This window comes from Bacillus rossius, chromosome 17 (genome assembly GCF_032445375.1).
Source record: "Bacillus rossius redtenbacheri isolate Brsri chromosome 17, Brsri_v3, whole genome shotgun sequence".
Taxonomy (NCBI): Eukaryota; Metazoa; Arthropoda; class Insecta; order Phasmatodea; family Bacillidae; genus Bacillus; species Bacillus rossius.
This window is the reverse complement of record NC_086344.1, coordinates 20,424,983-20,450,874: the sequence shown is the minus strand read 5'-3', so window position 1 is coordinate 20,450,874 and position 25,892 is coordinate 20,424,983. Positions and strand designations below refer to the sequence as shown.

General features: G+C 37.7%; 1 protein-coding gene across 1 annotated transcript in view; it reads left to right on the top strand.

Annotated features, from left to right (window-relative positions):
* Window positions 1-10,424, top strand: part of LOC134540790 (T-box protein H15-like) — a 107,931-nt gene extending 97,507 nt beyond the window's left edge. Inside the window, exon 4 of the mRNA XM_063383709.1 lies at window positions 7,665-10,424. Within this exon, the coding sequence (XP_063239779.1) occupies window positions 7,665-8,187 (523 nt within the window). The 3' untranslated portion in view covers window positions 8,188-10,424. The remainder of the gene's footprint in view (window positions 1-7,664) is intronic.
* The last annotated feature ends 15,468 nt before the right edge of the window (window positions 10,425-25,892 follow it).

Sequence of the window (25,892 nt, the reverse complement as noted above, 5' to 3'; positions counted from 1 at the left end):
TGTTAGAACGGTAGGTATATGACTAACTTAAACAATTTATGATAAATACGCAATCATACCGTTAAACGTGTGCAAGGTATAAAAATATTTTTAAATCAAAAATAATTTTTCTGAAGTAGATTAATTGGAATATATCCTACTAAAAAAAATGTTACGTCATTTTTTAAAACGTTCAAATTCAACCGCTTAGGTTTCATTAAAAAACACATCTGAAAATAATTATGGTAATTAAGCTGATGTTAAGATAGTGGGTCTGAATAGTAAACATAATTAAACTCAATCTTTTCTTATTCTTTCGTGCAATTTCTCATGTAATTTGAAATAAAAGTATTAATTTTTCTGAAAAATAATACATCTCCGAATCAACCCATTTGGATTTTAATTAGGAAAATCAATCATGCATTAAATACATTTGAACTCATGGAACTTGTTTTAATATTTTTGAAAATTCATTACGTAGTGGATGAAAAGAGAGTGTGGTTCGGTTTTATAATAATAATTACTACCACCTAACTAATCAAGGATAAGAAGAATGAGTAACTTATTAATAATAAACATACAAAAAGGACAAATTTATGTTAACTTGTTACCAAATTTCACAACGAAGGCTTTAAAAGGAATAATTTTATATTATGAAGTAAACTTCATAGACCCAATCCAACTTAGGTAGTTAACTGGACATGCTTTACGCACATAAAAAGTACATACGTATTTTATGTACATGTATTTTACATACATGTATTTTATGTTTTACTCTGGCATTTCCTTTTCTAATGTGGCAAAGGAATTTTTTTTATTATGTTAAACATATAATTGTTTCCAATAAAGAAAAAACTTAAATTTAGCATTTAAATATAAATTTAAATTATCTATAACTGTTTGTAAATTTTGTTTATAAATTTACCCGTAATGTGAAAAAAACGGGGTCAGTTCAAATTCACTAGTGCAATTGATCTCACTTAATCAACAAAAGTTGAAGTATTAAGTATTTTTCCACATATTTCTATAAAGAAAAATCTGGCAAGTTATTAATTAACTAATTAATTTATTTATTTATTTTTACTTTACCTCTGAGGTAGAAACGATAAGACAGAAAATTTGTGAGTTTGGTTTTATTATGTCCAAGCATGTTTAAGAATCAACTTATACCCAAATTTATATATTTGATATTTCAAATCTACATTAAAAATAGTAATGCAAGTGTTCAAAAATCATTCAAATTTGTATTCCTACTAATATTAAAAACAGAAAATTTGAATTTAATTATTTTATGATAATAGCCAAATCTAATGAAACTGGAATAGCCAATGTATAAATATTCTGCATTTAAAAATAATAGGCACTCATATTACCATTTTTTTTCTAATTTGGTCCGTGATGAAGTAATAAAGGAGTTTGATTTTGTGAAGGTTTCATATTACTTTACATACATTGGAAAAAAAAAATTTAACACGTAATTTGTTTTAAAATAATCAGGTGTAAATATGTCAGCACTTTCGAATTTCTAATCCCAAATGCTTTTTTTAAGAACCAAATCTTATAAAGATTTCAAATTCAAATCAATATAATGCTTTTCTAGGATTTTAGATTTTTTTTTATTTCCTTTCAATGGAATAAGCTTTATCCTAATATCTGCGCAAACAAAAGCCGTGGGTGGTAAGCTAATAGGGTAAAAATATGACGGTTAGTTGATCTTACGAAATTATACGCAACAGATATTTTTCATTTAGTGAAAGTCTACAGATTGAAAATTAATATAGGCTACTTATTATAACATTAAGCTAATGAGAGAAACGTCATCTTTAAATATTTCAGCCCGGTTATTTGGAAATTCAGTTTGGTTTGATAAAATTTGTACATTGAAATGTACGAAGATGTCTAAAAAGGCCATACCTCTATTGTTACAGGCGAATAAACTATTAAAAATGAATCATTTAATGGCATCTATTTACTGGGGGAAATCTTTATATCCAGTGGATCACAATAAACTCTTGCCATTCTACTGACTAATTTAAGTGATGTGATGAAAATAAATTTTATTTCATATGATAAAGAATAAAGTGCACACAAAAAACGTATGCCTCTGAGATGGCTTTGATAAAATTTATTTCCTTAAAGATTAAACATAAAGTTTAATTATTAATTTTTGGTTTTTATAGTGGGTATTAATTTAGAAAATATGCCAAATCATGTTTAGGTGTGTGGGTTCATTGGAATCACGAAACAAGGGTAAAAAACTTATAATGAGAAGTCAAAATTAAAATTAATTAAGATAAACTTTAAATATAGATACCTGCCAAACATTTCACCAAAGTAGAAAGGTAGAAGCCAGGTTTAGCAACAAATTTTGACAATACTTACTCACAGAATAATTGATAGAATTCAGTCGACGTAGCTGCTCGGGCAACGAATTCTGGTGGCGGGTGCAGAAACTACGTGTGATTCGCGTCCAGAAATGTAGTTGAAAGCACAATTCTTGTATATTTACTACGCTTGGCATTATTTGGATGAATTATACAACCGAGTTTCGTATTACAAATGTATTTTCAAGTGAACACATAAATTTCCTTGTTGCCCAGGATAGTGGTTACACATCTCTGTTAGGTATTGAAAGTCTCTCTCACATTTTTGTCGTGACAACGTCTAATAAATCGATGAACGCTGGCTGCGCGCACTAAAAAGTGTCCCGTTACGCACATCATCCCGTTAAGCTGTGTCCCGTTACGCTCATTGTACGCTTGCGCCGCATCTATCTCTCTTCCACTCGATTGGAATAACCATCGATTTGACTTTATCGAGGCACATTAAACTTTAAACACTCCCATTCGTTTCCTACTTTTCCTATCATCGACCTATCCTTAACAGAATAACACAGATTGGAAGAAGTTAATTAGCAAACATGTATAAAAGTTATAGTTAAAATAATCTCTTCGTTAAAGTAATAAACGTATTTGAATTAATGAGTGCAAATAAAAGTAAATTTATCAATTAAATTGTAGATTTCATTTCACTCCTTCTTTGTATCCATACAAAATAGTGATAATTCAATAAAAATGATTCCATTTTATTCATAAAAGTATGCAATCATTTCATCAATGTTTTGTTATGACGTTGTCACGTTAAACTATCGTCCGTAAACCGACTTTACAGACAACGAATTTTTTTTTTCAATTCCTAGCACTATTTTTTACAATACTTCGAGCGACCAATAGAACCAGAGTAATTCGCCACGTTGGTGGCCTGCTTGCAAACCGTTTTTATACTATCGGTTCTCATTTTATTTCCTGGTTTAAATTAACCGTTAAGATCAATATCATTTTTGCCATTTGTTACGTTTCTTTTGCCACGGAGGTAGCAGATGGCTAGCGAGACGTTAAGTAGGCCTACACACAGTCTTAGAAATTTTCAGTAAATGTACGGAATTTCCGTCGAAGAATTAAACATAATAAAAAAATTCTTCGTAACTTAAAAGTAACTGAATCTTCGTACTTTGACTTCAAGAGTTGTATGCTTCGTAAATGACAAAGGTGAATACACACGCGTGGACGAAAAAAGAAGACTTAACCAGTTTTTATTTTAATATTTGGTTTATTTAACAAGATTATTATGGTATGTTAATTAACTAAGATCCCTGGATAGTTTGTAATCAGCGTTCTTCGTTTATTGAAGGTGAAAAACATTTTTTTTATCAGCGGTTCTTGAAGTGTCGCTATCCACATAGGTTTGTTGGGTTTCCCGTGTCATTCCAGGGATCTGGCCTTACACGAGACAGACTGTACACCTATGTACTCGAAACTGTTTTAGAAAACTATTGTGTTTGTTTCGTCTTTTCGTTTTTGTCGTGTTTTTGTCTCGTTTCAACTGTTATGCTGAATTTTTTGGGGTTCAATATTTTTGTGCTGTCATCATTTGTGTTTTTTTTTCATTCTCTTCTGTTTTTTGGAAAACTATTGTGTTTGTTTCGTCATTTCGTTTTTCTGTGTTTTTGTCTCGTTTCAACTGCTGTGTTGAATTTTTTTTGGGTTCAATATTTTTTGTGCTGTTATCATTTGTGTTTTTTTTGTTCTGTTAGTCAATTTTCTTTGTTTTTCTTTGTTTGTTGACCATATTTCTGTTATGGAATATTATGTGGTGTTCATATCCTGTTGACAACAGCAATTGTTTGCTTAATTTGTGTTTTTGTCTTTTGAGTTTTTGTTTTCAGTTTTCTTCTACAGACATACATGTGCTTTAGCAATGGCGTATGTCCAAAAGCTTACATCAAGTCATGCACTCCTATTGCACAAATCTTTCAAAGATTAGGTAGGTACTCGAAAATCTAGAAAATCCTCCTCGGATGCTTCCCGCTTTGTTATGCAGACCGCAAGTCGTCAGAGCGGCACGACGTTTTTCTATCCGGCGCCCTCCAGCCCTTAGCGCTGCAGTAAGGCCCTAAGTACGCCTCCTTCAGCCCTGGACGGTCTGGCAGGCGCGCGAAAGGGCTTGGCGCGCCTTTGATTGAGGGATCTCGTCTCCTTGCCGACTCGCCTGGAATATGCAATGAGGGTTTTGGGACCCTGAGTGTCGTGGGGGAAGGGGAGGGGGAGTATTTGCGTCACCGAGCCCTTTCGGGCAGGTGCAAGATCCCTTCGGCTCCAATGCCGCGCGTCGCAGAGAGGCGAGATCGAGCAGGAGGGTGCAACGCCTCGAACAACTACCAAGTAAATATTTTTTTCACCATATTTAAACAAATGTTTGTTTGATTCAAACAAATCTTTTTCTCTGTGTGGGACACGATATTTAACGTAGAATTCTATAAGATAACGCCCAACGTGAAAAAAAACAAAACATTATAAGCAAATTGTGTTTTTTTGACTCGAATCACTCGTTGTTTCAGCACACGCCGGTAGAATTCGCTGCCCGAGCAGCTACGTCGACTATCGAGTTATTCCACTTGCAGACCGAAATATCAAACTGTATCAAGACAGAGCTCCAATAAAAAAAAATTGGTTGTTTGTAAAGTCGGTTTACGGACGATAGTTTAACGTGACAACGTCATTACAAAACATTGGTGAAATGATTGCATAGGTACTTTATGAATAAAATTGAATCATTTTTATTTTAATAATAAAAGAATAAATACTTGAAATTAAACTAGTAATCAGATTTTTAAAATACAAGAATCATTAAACTTTATTGCCGAAATTGTTGTTGTAATAAGCAATGAAAACCACATTAACTTTTCACTTCACTTTATGAACAGTCGAGTGGAAGAGAGATAGATGCGGCGCAAGCGTACAATGAGTGTAACGGGACACAGCGTAACGGAACAATGTGCGTAACCGGTCACTTTTTCGTGCGTGCAGCCAGCGTTCATCGATTTATTAGACGTTGACACGTCAAAAAAAATTAAAAAAATTACTACAAACAGGCTTTGGACATAATTTTCGACTATTATTTTTATTAAAATACTGCCAATATTGTTAAAATTGGCTACACAGTCAATACTTTGGCTTTGTGAACTTTGTTTCGCGCCGTCCGCCACAGATGGCAGCACCGTGGTTAGGTACACATTTCCGTTCCATGCGACTTACGTTCACATTTTCACGTAATTACTCCCACCAAATGCTGTTCACCGTGAGCTAACGTATTACACATCGAATAAACACATTCAACATATTCTAAAGGACATCCTTGTTAAATAAATCTGAGTCTCAATATTACAGCAACTTATGGCAGATGAACAGAGCCTTATTTAGGTCATACCAATTATTTATCGTTTTGTATTGAATTTTTGTATTTACAATTAATCATCCCTGTGAAGTCATTGACGTTAGTAAATTATTGAAATGGTTTTCAGAAAAAATACTAAAGCTATAATAAATTACTGTCAAATATAAACTACTTTAAAGTCTCAGAATATAACTTCGTATTTTTTTGGCATTTTTATCTCTATCTAAATTATAAATATTTCTTTCCAGAACCTTACAATAAGGTTGATAAAAACTTTTTGAAGGGATTTGATGGCACCGAAAAATATTCTAACAAGTCTATGTTTGTTGGCAATATGGATGACTCGAGTTTCCGATGATATTTTGTACATAACACTGTTTCAAATACATATTAGATGTTTGACACAGCCAACCAATCATAGTCGTGCACAGTAGAAAACCAAAATGGCTTGTTCTTCCGTCTTTACTAATTTTTTTTAAGTTACGATGAAAAAAGGCAAATTACATATGTTATAAAAATATAGTGGTTAAATAACGTTAATTTAAATGTCGTTTGTAGAGTTAAGTATCTCCAAAAAGCGAATGATTCGTCTGAAACTTCTAACTACGCAACACATTCATTAATTTCTACAAAATGTATTAAGGTTATTATGAAGTCCAGATTTATAAGAAGTCAGTAAATGCATGAAAATAATAACAAGTTCAATTTTTGGGGAATTATAATGGAATAATATTTTGTTTAATAATTGTAATGTTGAAAAGCTAGTGTTAGCTTAGTCAAAAAATAAACTTTGATTGGTGACTGACAATCTCAACAATGTTTGAAACCCGAAAAATGTTTTGCTAGAGAAATGGATGATATTTTTGGACCAAAATATCCTTAAACTTTGCTGTTCAATAAATTTGGAGAAGTAAATTTGACTGTGTGAAAAGGCTTTTAAAAAACCTAATTTACAATAATTGGTTTTAAAAACACTAGTGCAAAAAAACTTTATTACCAAGATAGTGTCTTTCGAAACTCCTGAACATATGCAATGATCTTAAGATATTCCTGTCCCACACCCTTCCCCCTTTAAATAACTTTAAATAAAGGTATTAAATAATATCTTATCATCAACATACACAGCATCTACACTATGGCAAAAAAATTACAGATTTAAATTTTAAAATATTGAATCAAAAATCAATATTAGTGACCCCACAGTAAAGAGTTCTAACTTTTTTTTTCGAATTAAAGACGATAGCTATTTTTTTAGTATTAAATAAGTTGAGGATATAAATAACTCTAAGTCTTAAGTTCTAATGAATAAAAATAGATACAATTATTTTACATAATGCTTTATTATAAAGAATTATAAATGATTATAGTGATTGCATATTATTATATATCATATCAATGCTTTATTATACACTGTATAACGCAACATGTTGGATAAATCCTAACCCGTTTTAGAATGGGTTTGATTTTGAGGTGTTGAAACTTAATTTCTGGTGTATCAGAAACATGAATGTATCCTGACAAGCATTGGAGTGTGACAAATGACGTGGTACCGTAGAGCCTAATTGCTGGTGTTTCGAAGGAATGGTGTATCATGACAAGTACTGGAGTGTGACAACTGACGTGGTACCGTAGAGCCTAATTGCTGGTGTTTCGAAGGAATGGTGTATCATGACAAGTACTGGAGTGTGACAACTGACGTGGTACCGTAGAGCCTAATTGCTGGTGTTTCGAAGGAATGGTGTATCATGACAAGTACTGGAGTGTGACAACTGACGTGGTACCGTAGAGCCTAATTGCTGGTGTTTCGAAGACATGAATGTATCCTGACAAGCACTGGAGTGTGACAACTGACGTGGTACCGTAGAGCCTAATTGCTGGTGTATCGAAAGACATGGTGTATCCTATTGTATTGATGTATCCCGAAGGCATACAGTGATTGTGTGTTGCCGCAGGGACCCGATGGACGCCATGTTCCTGGACCAGCACTTCCTGCGCTCGCCGCTGCGCCTCTACTCCGACCTGGACGCCGAGAACAACAACAGCCTGTTCTCCGCCGCCATGATGGAGAAGGCGCGCGCGCACCTGCAGATGTGGGGGCGCGCCGGGGCCTACTCGCCCGCCGAGCTTCACGCGCTGCTGGGAGGCGGGCCGCCGCCCCCGGGGCCCGCCGTGTTCCGCGGGCCGCCGCCGCCCCCGCCCCACCCGCTGGCCATGCACCTGTGGCCCGGCCAGCAGTGGCCGTCCTCGCCGCCCCCGGGCCTGCTGCTGGGTCCGCCCCCGCAGCAGCCGCCCCCGCCGCCCCCGGTGGTGTCCTCGGGCTCCGGCTCGCCGTCCCCGTCGTCGTCCACCTCGTCCACCTCGTCGTCGTGCGAGGTGCGGCTGCCCAGGCCCATCTTCCCCGGCGCGCACCGCTACTCGCCGTACCACCTGGTGCCGAGGCAGCTGTCGCCGCCGGCGCCCGACGCCAGGAACTGACACCGGCGCTGAGGCGTCTCTGGCTCGTCCTCGCGTCGTGTCGGACTGCCCGCGCGTTCAAACACCCGCGCGTCATGTTGAAGCACCAGCGCGTCATGTCGGACTATACCGCATGTTGAAACACCCGCGCGTGATGTTGAAACACCCGCGCGTGATGTCGGACTACCGCATGTTGAAACACCCGCGCGTCATGTTGAAACACCCGCGCGTGTCGTCGGACTACCGCGCGTCATGTCGGACTGCCGCATGTTGAACACCCGCGCGTCATGTCGGACTACCGCATGTTGAAAGACCCGCGCGTGATGTTGAAACACCCGCGCGTGATGTCGGAATGCCACGCGTAATGTCGGACTACCGCATGTTGAAACACCCGCGCGTGCTGTTGAAACACCCGCGCGTGATGTTGAAGCACCAGCGCGTGATGTCGGACTACCGCATGTTGAAACACCCGCGCATGATGTTGAAACACCCGCGCCTGATGTCGGACTGCCCGCACGTTGAAACACCCGCGCGTCATGTCGGACTATCGCCAAATTCGAACAACGTTCGGTGAAAACTATTCCAAAGACACTTACTTACTAATTCACCTGTTTTTCCAGAGTTCGTGTTTCCTTTTTCCTCTCTCTCTCTCTCTGCAACTGGGTTGCCCCCAAAACGGTAAATGTTTTTTTTTTTTTTGAACGAACAGTTTTTACTTAGTGGGGCAAGCCGTCACAGACCAAATTTACGAATTCCTGTGTTTTGATCTACAACGGTGCTTCTTCAAGCACCAATTATCAATGTTTTTACTATATGTGCATTATGCAAATAGAAAAATTTTTCGCAATGGTTGCCAGTTATATTATTATGTTTCATGATTGCTTTAGATTATATTATGCCAAAATTTTGACAATACATTTTTTTAAATACATGAATAACTACTTTACTATGTGTTTTACCCTCTGTTTTATTTTAAGTGTTCTCAATTTCTCAATGGGTTGGTTAAATTTACATGAAACAAGTTTTATAAACACTAGATTGAAAATATTTTTTCACAAACATTGTGCACCTTGTGGGAATAATTTTTCTTGTCCTTCAGAAGTAAGTTACACAAAAACTACTTACAGTAACATTGTTTTGTAACTGTTTGCTATTTTGCTAGGTGTGTACTCAGTGTGTGATGGGGATCTAATATAGGGGAATAATGATTAATTAATAAACCAAAAAGAAAATGGCAAAGAAAACTGAAATGGCTGTTTTCTAGTATTATAGAGACATACACTGATTGGTACTCAAAACGTGTTCAAAGATAGTATCTGTGTAATGATGTAGCATAGCTTACATTCTTAAAGGCATAAGCCTAATTGAAGTAAACCAAAGAAGATGTGTATTATAATTATTTCATGTATATAAAGTGATGAAATACCAGTGCATTTTATGTGTATATACTTGTATATTCATATTATTATTTTTTTGAATTCGTAATTATTTGGTCACATTTCAGTACTTCAGTTGTCTCATCATTGATAAGATATCTATGCATAATTATTATGTGTTACACAATTTTTAATTTGTTACCTGATGAACTTTTATATTCGTTGTTAAAATATCATGTAGCTTATTATCGATTTAAGATAAAATTATTTTAGAAAGGTTATACTAAATATTCTGTAATTTATAACTTCATAGAATTTGATAAATTGGCTTGGGTTTTTTTACATAGATAACAGGGGCATAATTAAAATTTGATATATTTCTTTGAGGTTTCCACTAATTTGTTTTTGGGCCTGTATCAATATAATTACAGCATTTAGTATTATTTAATTAAGATATATAATCACTAAATAGTAAAAAAAAATGAAAAACTCTGACCTGATAAGTAATGATCGGTTCACAACAAAACTTAAAAAGCTTTTATTATTTATGTCACAACGAATGAGATACATTATTATTATTTATCATTTGCCTTTGCCCCTGTAAAACTATGCCTACAAGCAGTTAATATTTTTTTAATCCATGATTTGGAAATTTATTTATCAACTGTTTGTCTGTAATACCAAATACGAAATTGATTTTGTGGATAAATGTTAACTTTTTACGATTATGAAAAACACCTACTTGCTGTCTTTGGTTAACTGTTGCATACAATTGTTTATATTTTGCAACAGAACTTTGTATATCCAAGATGTAAGTAGTGTGGTGTAAGTCGTTCTGTAATTGTGAACAGTAATTATGATTGTATTAGATGGGGAAAATACATCACTTCATTTTGGAAAGTTTTTGTTTTAAAACTCCTGGGACCTTCTTTCCTTCAATGAATGCCTTAAATTAAGAGAAAATAAATACAGTGCAATTTAAAACAACCTGGCAAAATTAAATTTTTAAGATTTCAATGATATTTGTACCCTTCGATATAAATCAGATTGTGCCTACTGCAAGCTATCCTAAGAGAGAATTTTTTTTATGCTCTGTAACCCAGAATTTAAAATTGAAATTGACTTGCTGTACATGGATACTTTGTTTCATATGATTCTCGCCCAGCAAACTTACATCACGATTTCGTTTTGCCAAAAGAATGGGCATTATTACTTGGGCTAAAACCATAAAGCATCATGTCATTAATACAATTGATGTACCGCTGCTAAAATACACAGTAAGTCAGAAGATGATATCCACATGTCACGAAGTTCTGAGAAAAATCCCAAATTTAAATAGAGAGGCAAAATTAAGAAGTTGCCTGAACCTTTGATTTTGGTAACAAATATAGGAATGAAATAATAACTTACATAATAACTTCATATATCATAAAAGTTTTCACGATTTTTTATTAGTTAGTTTTGTCAGTCACTGCAGCTTAGAACTGCATGGTCGGGTGGTACCTTTAACATTTAAAGTAAGTGTTTCGAGATACTGTTTATAATATAAATGTTTTAAATTTATTACTATTTTTTTGAGATTTGAAACAAAGAGACTTATGAAAAGAAGGCAGGATTATTATAACATTGAGAATTAATTTTAAGTAATAATAAATTTTTATTTGTTCTACTTAATAGAAAATTAAAATTGGAGTAGCCTATAAAATGTTACTTTTAATTTTAGCACATGAAGTATTTGTTTAAAAGTATATAGGTATATTACTGGATTTTTTTCTTTATTAAGTTAATCTAATGTTTTTAAGTTGCATTGTTATGCAAAAACAGGAGGCTTAATATGGTGGTATATTAAGGATTATGGTAGGATATCAAGAATTACTGTGAGCTGCGATGTCTGGGTTACCTTCAACACTCATAAATATAAATTTTACATTACAGGGGCCTAGAACAAACCGTTTATCCTTAAATTTAAATAAAAACATAAAAACATTTTTCCATGGATTCCACGAATGAATCTATTTTTTGACCATCATATATGTCAGCTGAAAGTTCATCACGAAAATGTAAGTTGGAAACAAACACACGAAGCAAGATGTAATGTGCTTACACCTTTTTAATTAAGAGCTGTACCACATATTTATTTACAATAATAGATTATGTGTTTAAAAATTAGCATAGAGTATTTTGACAATTATCAATTGACTAAAAGTTGAAAACCTTTCACAAATTGACGCTAACGTAAAAATATTTCATTAAAACAATGAATTGTATGAATTTTATTTCCCATGCATTTTAGGGTAGTGTTGTAACATATTAACAATTTTAATCAAATTATTTTACGATAGCGACACGTTTTGCTGTGGTCGTAGAAATATGTTCAGTTAAAAATTATGAGGCTGTAGTTCGTTAAAAAATAAGTTTCCTATTATATGCAACAAACCGGTTGTTCAACTCCTGCGTTAAGAGCCTATACCGTATGTTCTACTAGTGTTTTTAACCTTTAATTTCGTGTTAAAACTGCGGCCGAAAATTGTCAGTTGAATTCGATCTCAATATGTAAAAGTCCGTATTAATTGAATTTTTAAAATTATAAACTGAGTGACTGATAATTTATTACTCAAATTTGTAAAATTTTCACAATTAGTTAGGACTTTTATGCCTAGCAGCAATTAGCAATAAGCACAGACTCATTTGCAATAAATATGTAAGATACAATGTTTTTAATAGAGAATTAATATAATATTTCTCAGTCGTAGAAAAAAAGAGGACAAACATTAAAAATAATAAATTGGGTAGCAGTCAGTAGACCTAAAGTCGTTTGACAGAAATGTCGGTCTAGTGCCTGTAGATTAGATGTCCTACTTCCTTGCTCTCTTGTATGTAAAGTTTTACTGTTTAGACTGAAAGCTATAGGTACCTATGTGATAAAAAAGAGTGTGCAGATTATTAAAAAATATAAATTAGAGACAGTCTTTCAGTACTCGCCAAGGTTTTGTAACATCAAACCTTGGTAACGAGCAAATTCATGTGTTCCCACGAGGCAAATACACGTATAATACTGGTACTTGCGCATTGGCAGACAATCTACACTTAGGTACTATCATGAAGGTCACGAGGATGATACTGGAAATGTTGGGGGTTTGTACCTCTTTCTTTTTATGAACTGAAAAAAAAAAAGAGGTATCCAGGCGAAGTATGCTAAGTACAGTTTATATTCACAAAAATCCTCATTCTCCGTTCGGGTTACAAATATCTTAAAGCACCCATGTGAACGGCGCTCTGTGAACTCGAGAGGGTTGTCCCCCGACAGACCTTATATTTTGATGGGTCGAAGGCTCCTTCACACGAGGCGCTAAAACGGGACAATTTCACAAAATTAAACTTTACCATAAAATTTCATTTCACGTACAAATCGAGACAATTTTACAAAATTAAACTTTACCATTACATTTTATTTCACGTACAAATCGGGACAATTTCACAAAATTAAACTTTACCATTACATTTTATTTCACGTACAAATCGGGACAATTTTACAAAATTAAACTTTACCATTACATTTTATTTCACGTACAAATCGGGACAATTTCACAAAATTAAACTTTACCATTACATTTTATTTCACGTACAAATCGGGACAATTTTACAAAATTAAACTTTACCATTACATTTTATTTCACGTACAAATCGGGACAATTTCACAAAATTAAACTTTACCATTACATTTCATTTCACGTACAAATCGGGACAATTTTACAAAATTAAACTTTACTATTACATTTTATTTCACGTACATATCGCGTGCACCCTTTTTTAAAAGAAGCCTTTCACAAACAAAATGTTACAAATAAAATTATTTGTGGTGACATCATACGGCTTAGGGTTAAACTGTTTAAATAAGACTCCAGCTTAACATACAACATCAAAAGGCTTAGGGTTAAACTATATAAATCAGACTCCAACTTAACATACACCATTAAAATTTGTGTGTCGCTCTCATCCCTGCACATTCCACGTTGCGACTAGACGTAAGAAATAATTAATGTCCACTACAAACTGTGAAAATTGACTAACGGGCTCAACGCTTACTTCATAAGAGGGTCTCGTTTGTTTCTTCAAAATGTTATGTTATAGAAAATGTGACAGGCACAAAATTAATTTTGACCTGACAACGTTTAATAAATCGATTAACGCCGGCTGCACGCACGAAAAAGTGTCCCGTTACGCTCATTGTACGCTTGCGCCGCATCTATCTCTCTTCCACTCGATTGGAACAACCATCGATTTGACTTTTTCGAGGCACATAAAACTTGAAACACTCCCATTCGTTTCCTACTTTTCATATCATCGTCCTATCCTTAACAGAAAAACACAGATTGCAAGAAGTTAAATAGCAAACATGTATAAAAGTTATAGTTAAAATAATCTCTTCGTTAAAGTTATAAACATATTTGAATTAATAAGTGCAAATGAAAGTAAATTTATGAATTAAATTGTAGATTTCATTTCTTTCCTTGGTATCCATACAAAACAGTGATAATTCAATAAAAATGATTCAAGTATATTCATAAAAGTATGCAATCATTTCATCAATGTTTTGTTATGACGTTGACACGTAAAACTATCGTCTGTAAACCGACATTAAAGACAACCAATTTTTTTAATTGCAAATTGATTTTCAATATATACTTGACGGTATAGTTTGCCTTTCTGTACTAATACCGTCGAAGTTATTTTCTTTAACTGCAAATTAAACTTTTCATGTGGGACTCTACGTGAAACCCCGCTGATGCTTGCGGGCAGGTACTCGTCGTCACTTGTCTTGGCCACGCCTCCACTGGTGACGTCATCCGTCATAGTCCCGCCCCAGACAGCTGTAGTGGTGTCGCGGTGTTCCCCGTAGCACGGAGTAGGGGCTCCAGCCACACCTGGACTCGGAGGCCCGCACCTCCTGAGCTGGTGCCGCCTCCCCCCTCCCCTGCTCCTGCCGCTGTACTCCGGCGACGTCAGCCTTGTTTCCACTGCTGCTGGCTCTCTATAGGGCTCGGATCTCCGTCTCCTGGCGTGTCCGCAACAGTTCTGCTTGTGGCACCTCGCTACACGTTCTCTAGCGCCGCTCAGTCGTGTGCCGACATCCTCCCCGTCAGACAGCGACACCAAGTCACTATTCTCACGCGTTACGTCTTACGTCACTACGTAATTTTCTTAACGCGTCTCGTTCCTCGACGTCTGACTGGTCCGAGTATAACCTATGCGTAGAGACTGGAAAAATTTGTGGTTTCGATTACCTCCAGGATAGACTCCTCGATCCTCTATGTACTCGGGAACATTACACCAGCTCATTGGCTACTGACTTGTGACTCCTGTTAACTGGGATGTTTGTGATTCGATACTTCTTGCGTTGAGGGTCATTCATGGGCTCACAGTCCTTCAGGCATACTGTGTTCCAATCACTGAAGCGGCAATAAGTTACACGCACTTGGATTCTAGCCTATCGCGAAATGAAACCGCGAATTTTTCTGGTCTATACCTATGCGTAAATTTCGTGGTGCGTCTTACGCTTCCGTGTGAACCGCGCTTTGTTTAAGTCTGGTTCTGTCTCTTTCGTTCGGGTGACTCGTCTCACTTCTTCCTGCAGCGACTCGGAGTCGGTGACTTGTGTCGTTTTCTGCTGCCGCGGGGCCTTATTTATGAAGGTGGCCCGCGGACGGTTGTGCCGCGATACGTCATATACAATCACAACGTCGTATTCAAAAATATCTGCATTGCAGTTATTTGTGTGGCTGGTTGCATTACTCCTGGGCGTTCCGTCGGTGCAAACCTGCGCTGGTTGCCTATCCATCAGGGATGTCGCTCGTTCGCCACTCGGAGTCTCTGAACTGGCTACAGTGTGGTACTGCTGGTCACACCACAACACTACGAAACTCTGACACAATTTTTTTTACGTAGAATTATGAAAAAAAGGGGGAGTATTTACTTAGATACGCACGTTATAAGTTATACATATATGGCATTACTGATATATCAACCTAAAACTTTTAAAACACATATTATAAAGTAAATGATTCGCTCAGACGATTTAAATTGGCATGTAAATTTTTCCTACAAATCCTTTAACTTACTGAGATGATTCAACATTTATGATGTAACAGTAAAAAAATTCATTACATAATTTTTTTTTCCTGGCATCGAATACATGTAGGCTAATAATTTGTTGTGTATCTACAATATAATGCGCGGTTTCGACATTTCAATGTTAACTAAGTGTTGTCAAAATTGCAATATCAGGATTCAAGAGTATTTTTTAAGTTGTCATTTTTAAGACTATACATTGTAACATAAAGTTCTAAAGGATAAATTTACTTTAATAAAGTTTCGTTTTTAATATCTATCTATATACAGTGAAAATACTGCTATGTTCACTGAAGCAATATATACGGATGAATAACATGGGTACTCCCACCTTTTCTCGATATTTCTGAGACTAAAACAACTGGCAGCACCGTGTTTACACATTTCTGTTCAAATCGACTTCCGTTCCATTCCCGAAATTACCCCTACCAAATGCCGTATACCGGTTGCACATAGAAACTTTGGCATAACCTTCAAATACAAAAAAAAATCTGCTCTTTAAAATTGAGGACGAATTTTAAAGGGTAGATAGTGCCAATAGAAAATTGGTACTGAATATTAATGATTTAAATCTTATACGACCTGTGAAAAAGAAAACATTATATTCTATTCTATTCTAGTTTAAAAACAATAGAAAAAATACGCCTGACGATTGTAATTGCAGAACAGAAAATGACACACCTAAAGAACTTCACTTTAGGGGAATGAGTAAATCAGGGTAGATAAATGTCGTGTTACGTCTTTCAACAGATTTGTGCACCCCATGTACTTCTTATGACAGTGACACTATACAGGAGTATTCACGTGAAGTTACTGTCACTCACACGATTTATTCCTTACATCATTTGGAGCAAAATATGTAATAAAGGAGACCTGGGCTAGTTGTCACAGGGGTAAGTTGTCAAGATTCTTTATGTAGATGTTTCCAACCAATAGAATGTATAGATCTTCACCCACAGGTTACAAGAGTCATTATCTAACGGACGTAAAATGATTTACATGCTCACCGCAGGTTTTCTTTCTTCAGAATAGTCATTTTTGTGTACATAATAAGTGCGAGTAAAATGTTCTTTCTTCTTAATCAGTCACTGTGAACGTTCCTTGAGAAGTGAAGAAATTTAACAACATATTCATTTTCTATAAACGTTTTGCTTTAAAATAATGTGCATAATATTTATTCAATTGAAAAAGTTTAGATAGTGCTGCAAAATAAAAGAATTGTCTTAAATAGCTAACTTGACTATTTTAATAAAAATATTTGCATTGTTAGTATAGTGTGTTAGGGATAAGCATCAAATTATCTTCATAAATTGGATCATGACAATTGCCAACGACTTATGTCAGGTGCTTTTTTTTGAAATCATTAGACAACAATAAACCATTCAATTCAACAAGTAGATTGTATGCAATTTTATCAACTCACAAAACAATAAGGTGCAATTGTTAAGTTTTAGGCAACGAATACTTATTTTAAGTTATTTTGCTAAAATACATACATAAATATTTAGTTTCCGGACATAGCGAAGCCCATTTATTAATTTCCATACGTATTAATTTTAAACAGCATCTAATGAGGGATGGTCCATCAGGATGTCAAATCAATCTGATTGGATGAAAGAAGAAAACATTTTAGATTTCATTCATCAATTTGTTGCAAAAGTTAAGTGTACAAAACTAAATCCCAACCTCCTACTCGATATTCATGATTCTCATCTTTTATCTCAACTCTAGATTATGCTAAAGAAAATGGTGTCGTTTTGCTATCTTTTCCACCCCAATGTTCTCACAAACTCCACCCTCTTGATAGAAGTGTGTTTGGAACTCTGATAAAATTGTTTACCATTGTCTGAGATTCGGAGTAATAAACTACCTTGGATCAACTCTAAGCATGTAAGCATATAATATCCATTGATAATTTCCACAGCACTTCTGCAGGCTATCACTCCAAGCATTATGTCATGTTGCAAAACGATGGAGATCTTTCCATCCATCTAATTTCTGATGCAGAATTCCATCCTAGTTATGCCACGAGAAGACATAATACAAATGGATCTACTACATAACCAAATACAGGGAATTCTGTGTTCCATCTTCTAGTGCCGTTAAGATTCAGGGCTGGATAATTCTGTGTCTCAAGATTTATCTATAGATTCTTCAACTTCATTCTCACCGGAACATGTCAGACTATTTCCCAAGTCTGTAGAAAGGAAACAAACTGTCCCTAACGAAAAAAAAAGACAATCAGATACCCTGACTGACACTCCAGTAAAATATGCATTGGATGTAGAAAAAAATGGAATCAGAGTAAAGATAAAAAATACATATTAGATCTACATAGTGAAACAGAAATCTTCGAAATTAAGGAAATCACGAGAGCTCCACTCATGCAGTTGAATCGTCTGAAGTTACAGACACATTATATTTAGTGTGTGAAGAACCTTTCAGACGAATTGTTCCACGAGAAGAATGGGTTAGGTTTATTAGCTGTCAAATGTGGTCTCACGAAAAGTGTACACGCAAGAGTAACTCACAACTTTTCTATTTTGTGTGCAAATATTGTGCATCTGATTCCTCAATAAAATAGTTTGAGTTAGATATCTATAAAAAATATTGCTTGAATTTTTAATCACCAATCGTTTCTTCAATTTTAACAGAGACAAATGTTGAACTAAAGACTGTTGCAATTAAGTTCAAAAGTTATTTTTATGATAATTATTTTATATAACAAAATATTATTCAGTGCATTTTATTGTAACTGATTAATTTACTTTGTGACAACTTGCCCCTACATCGGGGTAAATTATCACAGTTGCTGATTGGCTTTTGGGAGTGAAGATAAATACTTTAACAGTAGTATATAATAGTATGTCCGAGATCAGGGTTTAGGGTGTGGATTGAGATTGTCGGTCCGCCATCTTGGATTTGTGACGTCACGGCGGCAAAAATTCCTCAAAATTCTTCAAAATTGACTCAAAATGACTCAAAATTTCCCGTTTTAAGAAAAAATTTCCCGTTTTCGAGGGAAAAATTCCCGTTTCGAGGGAAAATTTCCCGTTTTATTCCTCAAAAATCCCAGCGGCTAGAAATGTCCTGATAGAGGCTTAAGCATCCTTAACTCAAGCCTCAGTTAAGCCTCTATCAGGATGTGACCTTGACCTTTGACCTTGACCCCGACAGACATCTTGGATCCACCATCTTGGATGACGTCATTTCGTTTTCTCGAACATTCCGGCATTGTGTTATCCGCCATTTTTTTAATTATGACGTCACCGTTGCAATTTCCGTTACGGCCGCCATCTTTAAATTTATTATCCGATTTTAATGAAAAAAAATTTAAAAATTATAAAAAAATTAAATAATAAAATTTTTAATAAAATATTTAAAAAACAAACATTTACGACACGGAGCTCGGAGTCCTCGGTTCAAACCCAACGAGTGCAAAAAAAAAATAAAAATGGCGACCGATCCTTCCCCCGCGGTGGCTGCAGGCATACTGACTCCCACCACTTTTTTTTTCAAAGCATATATATCTTCAGGTAGTATGACGTCATGTCCGCCATCTTGTCCTCGTCTGCTGGAAGCCATCATCAGTGTATCGTCGGCGAGAGTGCGCTGACGCCATGTTAGTTTAATTATTATCCGCTAGAGTGCAGTAATCATTTATTATTGCTGTGACACCCGACATCTTGTCATTTGGCCGCCATCTTGAAAAACCGTAATTATTTAGCTAGAAATTCGGGAAAAATTCCAAAATTTATTAAATAAATTTGTAATCTATATACTGATTGATAAGGTCGACTAAGGTCCTTGGTACGATCTAGGACGATGCAAAAAAAATTAAATATAACATCAATTTAACATAATAGTAACAGGTTCGAGGAATTAAACACCACAAGTTCTTTTACAAACATAATATTTATTACATAATTTCTATTCTACTACAGGATCATTTGCGAAAGCCAGCAATCTTATAATCATTTAGTTCCGCAGCGGTGTGAAATGACTAATTCTTAGCTCCAATCGGTTTATACTAGACAGAGTCCAGCCAGAACCTTTACAGACATAGTCCACCTCTTCTTGACAGAGTTTCTGGATACCGTTTTTAACAGTTTGCTTCACATCGTTAGAACTGTAAATTACAGCAGCCGATGTCTTGAATGCACACTTCTTCACTTTGTCATCGAACGGATATGGCTTTCCATATATACAGTCCAACCACAAGTTATATTTCAAAGGTCCGTTTGTTGCTACATCATCAGTAAGCTGATTGATTATGTCCACTCTGATATCATCAAGAAAATTACAAATGTCTTTCGACTCACCTAACGTATTTAAATAATAGTAGTCCTTCAATGTTCCACGAAATGCAGACTGTGCCAAGTAGAAGCCATTATCGTTCACTTGTAATGCGCCGAACACAGTCTTAGGTTTATTTTCCTGTTCAGACGTCATACCAATCGGTTGCTGCACATCGGTTTTCTTGCTTGTACGCTCACGAGCCTTCAACCTAAACCGAGGAGTCGAAATTTCTGCAGGTAGTTCAGCAGTAGGCACACGGACTTCACCTTTACAGTTTTTCGCATGTCGTCGCAAATTATCAATTCAAATAAACCATTCATGACACTCATCACATCGTAACTTCATGCGAGAAGGATTCTTCGTGCACTTGCTCCGCTCATGTCTTCGTGCATCATGGGAAAATGCGAACGGCGTATCACAGTAGCTGCAAGGATACCGTGGTGATGAAGACGACCCTTTCAGACCCGATCCAGATACAGGCGTTGCAACAGTAGTACCATTTCCAGGCATACTCTTATGAACATCAATGCATCGTTGTTGCGCCGAAACCTTTACTTTCTGCCGCACAGCAGGACCTTTGCATGCCTTCATGTGCGTTTTCATATTATCTTTTCTGGCAAACTGCTTATGACATTTCTCACAAACAAACATTTTACGATATAGGTTCTTGACACATTCGCTCCTCTCGTGTCGCCGAGCATTGCTGTTGTTTGAGAAAATCTTGTCGCAGTAACAGCACCGATGTTCGCTAGTTGTCAAATCAGCATCCATTGAAGTCTCCATCGAGGTCGTATCGTCGATCGTCGTGGTTTCCTGCACATCCATCTCAGTAGTCATTAAGCTCTCTTCTGCTGGTGGTATCACATCTGTTGAAATCTCCTCCAATGTTGACGTCGTCGTCGTTGCCAACGGGATCTGCTCCACCATCGTCGAACCTGACGTCATGGTTCCCGCAGTCGATGGTACAACGTCCATCGAGTTCGGCGTTAAAGTCGGTAAAGATGCCATCGAGTTCTCAAGAACAGGTAATTACGCGACTTATGCACCAGATGAAATAATCTAGGTGATCCTTACACCGACGACGTCAGTAACAAACTGAACGTCCTGCTGTATAGGACTCGCTTATATACATGCACCGGATGGAATAATACGCTAGTCAAATCAAGAATCATTTACAATAATACTAGAGTGAAAACAACATTAAAAATAGAAGGACCATCAACGAAAAGGCAGCACATTTGGAAGCACCGACAACGAAAAGGCAGCACATTTGGAAGCACCGACTACGAAATGGCAGCAAATTTTTCAAAGCACCGACAACGAAAAGGCAGCACATTTGGAAGCACCGACAACGAAAAGACAGCACATTTGGAAGCACAATAAAAAGGCAGCACATTTGGAAGCACCGACAACGTAAAGGCAGCACATTTGGAAGCACCGACTACGATAAGGCAGCACATTTGGAAGCACCGACAACGAAAAGGCAGCACATTTGACAGCACTGACAACGAAAAGGCAGCACATTTGGAAGCACCGACTACGAAAAGGCAGCACATTTGGAAGCACCGACTACGAAAAGGCAGCACATTTGGCAGCACCGAAGACGAAAAGACAGCACATTTGGAAGCACCGACTACGAAAAGGCAGCAGATTTGACAGCACCGACAACGAAAAGGCAGCACATTTGGAAGCACCGACAACGAAAAGGCAGCACATTTGGAAGCACCGACTACGAAAAGGCAGCACATTTGGAAGCACCGACAACGAAAAGGCAGCACATTTGGAAGCACCGACAACGAAAAGGCAGCACATTTGGCAGCACCGACAACGAAAAGGCAGCACATTTGGAAGCACCGACTACGAAAAGGCAGCACATTTGGCAGCACCGACAACGAAAAGGCAGCACATTTGGAAGCACCGACTACGAAAAGGCAGCTCATTTGGAAGCACCATCATCGAAAAGGCAGCACATTTGGAAGCTCCATCAACAAAAAAAAAAGGCAAAAAGGAAGCACAAGTTACGAGATCTAAGTCTTAGTTAGAAATCAGAATACAAGAAATAAAAACATTAAATTCTTATAATTTAAATTATTTATTTTATTGCTTTACATTATACAAATGCAAGTTAAACAAGCCATTATTGTATGTAGCCAGCATTCCTCAGTTCCTTGAGTATGAAGGATATTTCTTTGATGCACGAATAGTTTCCTGCACAAAGCGAACCATGTAGAAGTCTTAGCCGGTCAACCAATATGTTTGGATCTTTCCATGATGTGTAATCATTCTCTTCTACCACCATCTTCCTTGCACCTTTATAATAAATATTATGATCTCTGGTGTCTTCCGTTTTACCACCAACCTCAGGGTAACTTTCATGTTTGAGACGGTGATCATCACAAGCTTGATCAGATTTATTTAATATATCACGTCGTTTCCACCGTTTCGGTCTCAGGACACCGCCACATTCTCCGATCTTGGTAGCTTTAGGTGCTTCATCATAGTCTATGTCTTTGTCAACAGCCTCAGAGTCACTGTAACAATCACCGTAGAAGGAATCGTCTTCACCCAATTTACCGTAATAATTCGATGTTGATGATGTTGAAGTGTCTTCATCGTCTTCATGCTTCCTTTTTAGGAGTCCATCATTTTTACAAAGTAGGAAAGATCTACTTGAATTCGGATGGAATATATTCTCATTTTTCACGTTAAGGATTCTTCCATTGTCTTCATTCTTCCGTAAATCATCAACCTCCTTGCCGTTCCTGCCCGTCAGCCAGTGCCCGCCCGGCTCGAGACAAACTAAATTAATGACAACTCTCGAGCATAAGGAAAATTACATCATTCATTATAGAAACCTGAAGCAAGCTCTCCAGCACGGACTGCAAATAAAGAAAATTCATAGAGTACTTCAATTTGAGCAGCGTGCGTGGATGAAGTCCTATATTGAAAAAAATACGATTATGAGACAACATGCTACAAATGATTTCGAAAAGGAATTCTTCAAGCTTGCAAATAACTCCTGCTTTGGCAAGCTCATGGAAAATAAATTCAAGCGGCAGCGTATGGAGCTCGTATGCAGCGAGGCGAGGCTCCGAAAGGTTATTGCCAAGCCAGCGTTCCAGGACCGAACCATTTTGGACGAAGACCTATCGTTAATAAAACTCCAACATGAGAAAATATATCTTGACCGCCCTATATATGCGGGGTTTGCGGTTCTGGACTTGTCCAAAACGCTCATGTATAATTTCCACTATGATGTGATGAAGACAAGATATAAGGACAACATTTCGCTGGCGTACATGGATACGGACAGTTTCATCTACGAAATCAAGACGCGCAATTTCTACCAGGACCTGGCCGACGACTCTGCGCTCATGAGCGTGTTTGACACGAGCGCGTATCCCATTGGTCACCCCTGCTAATCACCCACCAATAAAAAAGTGGTGGGCAAATTCAAGGACGAGTGCAATGGGGTGACGATGGAGGAATTTGTCGGCCTCCGAGCAAAGCTATATACATACAGATATGGGGAAACGATTACAAAGAGAGCAAAAGGAATACAAAAGTGCGTGGTAAAAAATAAAATTACATTTGAAGATTTCCTCGAGGTCCTGGAGGAACACGCAACAAAGCGCGCGCAAGTCCGGTCCATACGGTCGCACCAAATGACATTATACACAGAATGCTCGAATAAAATATCACTCTCATGGCACGATGATAAACGATAATATGCGATGATGGTATACACACATTACCATATGAGTACAAAGGTAAATGTTATTTTAACCATACCACAGTATTTATGGAAAAAGGTATTTTTTTCCTTCCACGAAAAAAGGAACTGAACAAATAACATGAAATGTTGAAACTGGTGTCTGTGCTCGTACGTTTCGCGCGGGATTCTCTGTCGGGGTCCCAGGCTTCTGCTGTGGTAGCCGAGAAGAAGACCCTGACGGGAATCTGTACCGTGATGTACGAGTATGGGACGAGTTTTCCCACTTGGTAGCCACCCATGTCTCTGTTGATTTGGTGTACATAGCCTTCGTCGATGGATTTTTCATCGTTGGTTTCCTGAGTCCGCTCGTTGTAATTATGTTGCACCCACACTCTTTCGTGGTGCTTTTTTTGTTTGTTTTTTTACACCTAGATTTTTGGTCTTCTGGTGCTATTTTTCCTTGATTTCTTGCACTCCACACTGTTTCGTGGTGCGATTCGTTTTGTTCATGCACCTACACACTGTTTCGTGGTGCTTATTTGGTTGGTTGGTTGGGATGGTGGTTGGTTGGTTTTAAGCATCCTCGTTGTTTGCGATGCTCCGTTTTTTGGTTGGTTGGTTGGGTTGGAAGTGGTGGCTTTATGCACCTACGTTGTTTTGTGGTGCTGCGTTTTTTGGTTGGTTGGTTGGGTTGGAAGTGGTGGTTTTATGCACCTACGATGTTTTTGTGGTGCTACATTTTCTTGGTTGGTTGGTTGGGATGGAAGTGGTGGTTTTATGCACCTATGTTGTTTTGTGGTGCTGCATTTTCTTGGTTGGTTGGTTGGGATGGAAGTGGTGGTGTTTTGCACCTACGATGTTTTTGTGGTGCTGCGCTCTCTTGGTTGGTTGGTTGGTTGGGATGGTGGTTGGTTGGTTTTATGCACCTACGTTGTTTTGTGGTGCTGCGTTTTTTGGTTGGGTGGTTGGGTTGGAAGTGGTGGTTTTATGCATCCACGTTGTTTGTGGTGCTGCATTTTCTTGGTTGGTTGGTTGGGTTGGAAGTGGTGGTTTTATGCACCTACGATGTTTTTGTGGTGCTGCGCTCTCTTGGTTGGCTGGTTGGTTGGGTTGGCCGTGGTGGTGTTTTGCATCCTCGTTGTTTGTGGTGCTGCATTTTCTTGGTTGGTTGGTTGGGATGAAAGTGGTGGTTTTATGCACCTACGATGTTTTTGTGGTGCTGCGCTCTCTTGGTTGGTTGGGTTGGAAGTGGTGGTTTTATGCACCTACGATGTTTTTGTGGTGCTGCGCTCTCTTGGTTGGTTGGTTGGGTTGGCCGTGGTGGTGTTTTGCATCCTCGTTGTTTGTGGTGCTGTGCTCTCTTGGTTGGTTGGTTGGGATGGCAGTGGTGGTTTTATGCACCTACGATGTTTTTGTGGTGCTGCGCTCTCTTGGTTGGTTGGTTGGGTTGGCCGTGGTGGTGTTTTGCATCCTCGTTGTTTGCAATGCCACGTTTTTTGGTTGGTTGGTTGGGATGGATGGAAGTGGTGGTGTTTGCATCCTCGTTGTTTGCGATGCTGTGCTCTCTTGGTTGGTTGGTTGGGATGGCAGTGGTGGTTTTATGCACCTACGATGTTTGTGGTGCTGCATTTTCTTGGTTGGTTGGTTGGGATGGAAGTGGTGGTTCTATGCACCTACGATGTTTGTGGTGCTACTTTTTTGGTTGGTTGGCTGGGATGGAAGTGGCGGTTTTATGCACCTACGTTGGTTTGTGATGCAAGAATTTTTTTTTACACCAATGCGTTTTTTTTATGCATCTATGGGCTCCTTACGCCGATGGTGTCAAGCCGATGGGCTCCTAACATCGATGGTGTCATGATGATGGGGTCACTACGATGGGCTCCTATCATCGATGGGGTCATGACGTTGGGCTCCTTACATCGGTGGTGTCATGTCGATGGTGTCATCGCTGGACTATTACGCCGCTGGGTTCCGCAGTCGATGACATGCAAGATTTCAGCGTTGTGTGTCACCGCTGGACTGTTACGCCGCTGGGTTCCACAGTCGTTGGCATGCAAGATTTCGGCGTTGTGTGTCAACGCTGGACTGTTACGCCGCTGTGTCCCGTTACGCTTATCCAAGATGGCCGCCGTGACGTCACAATCCAAGATGGCCGCCGTGACGTCAGAATCCAAGATGGCGGACGCCGACACCACCACCACATCCTG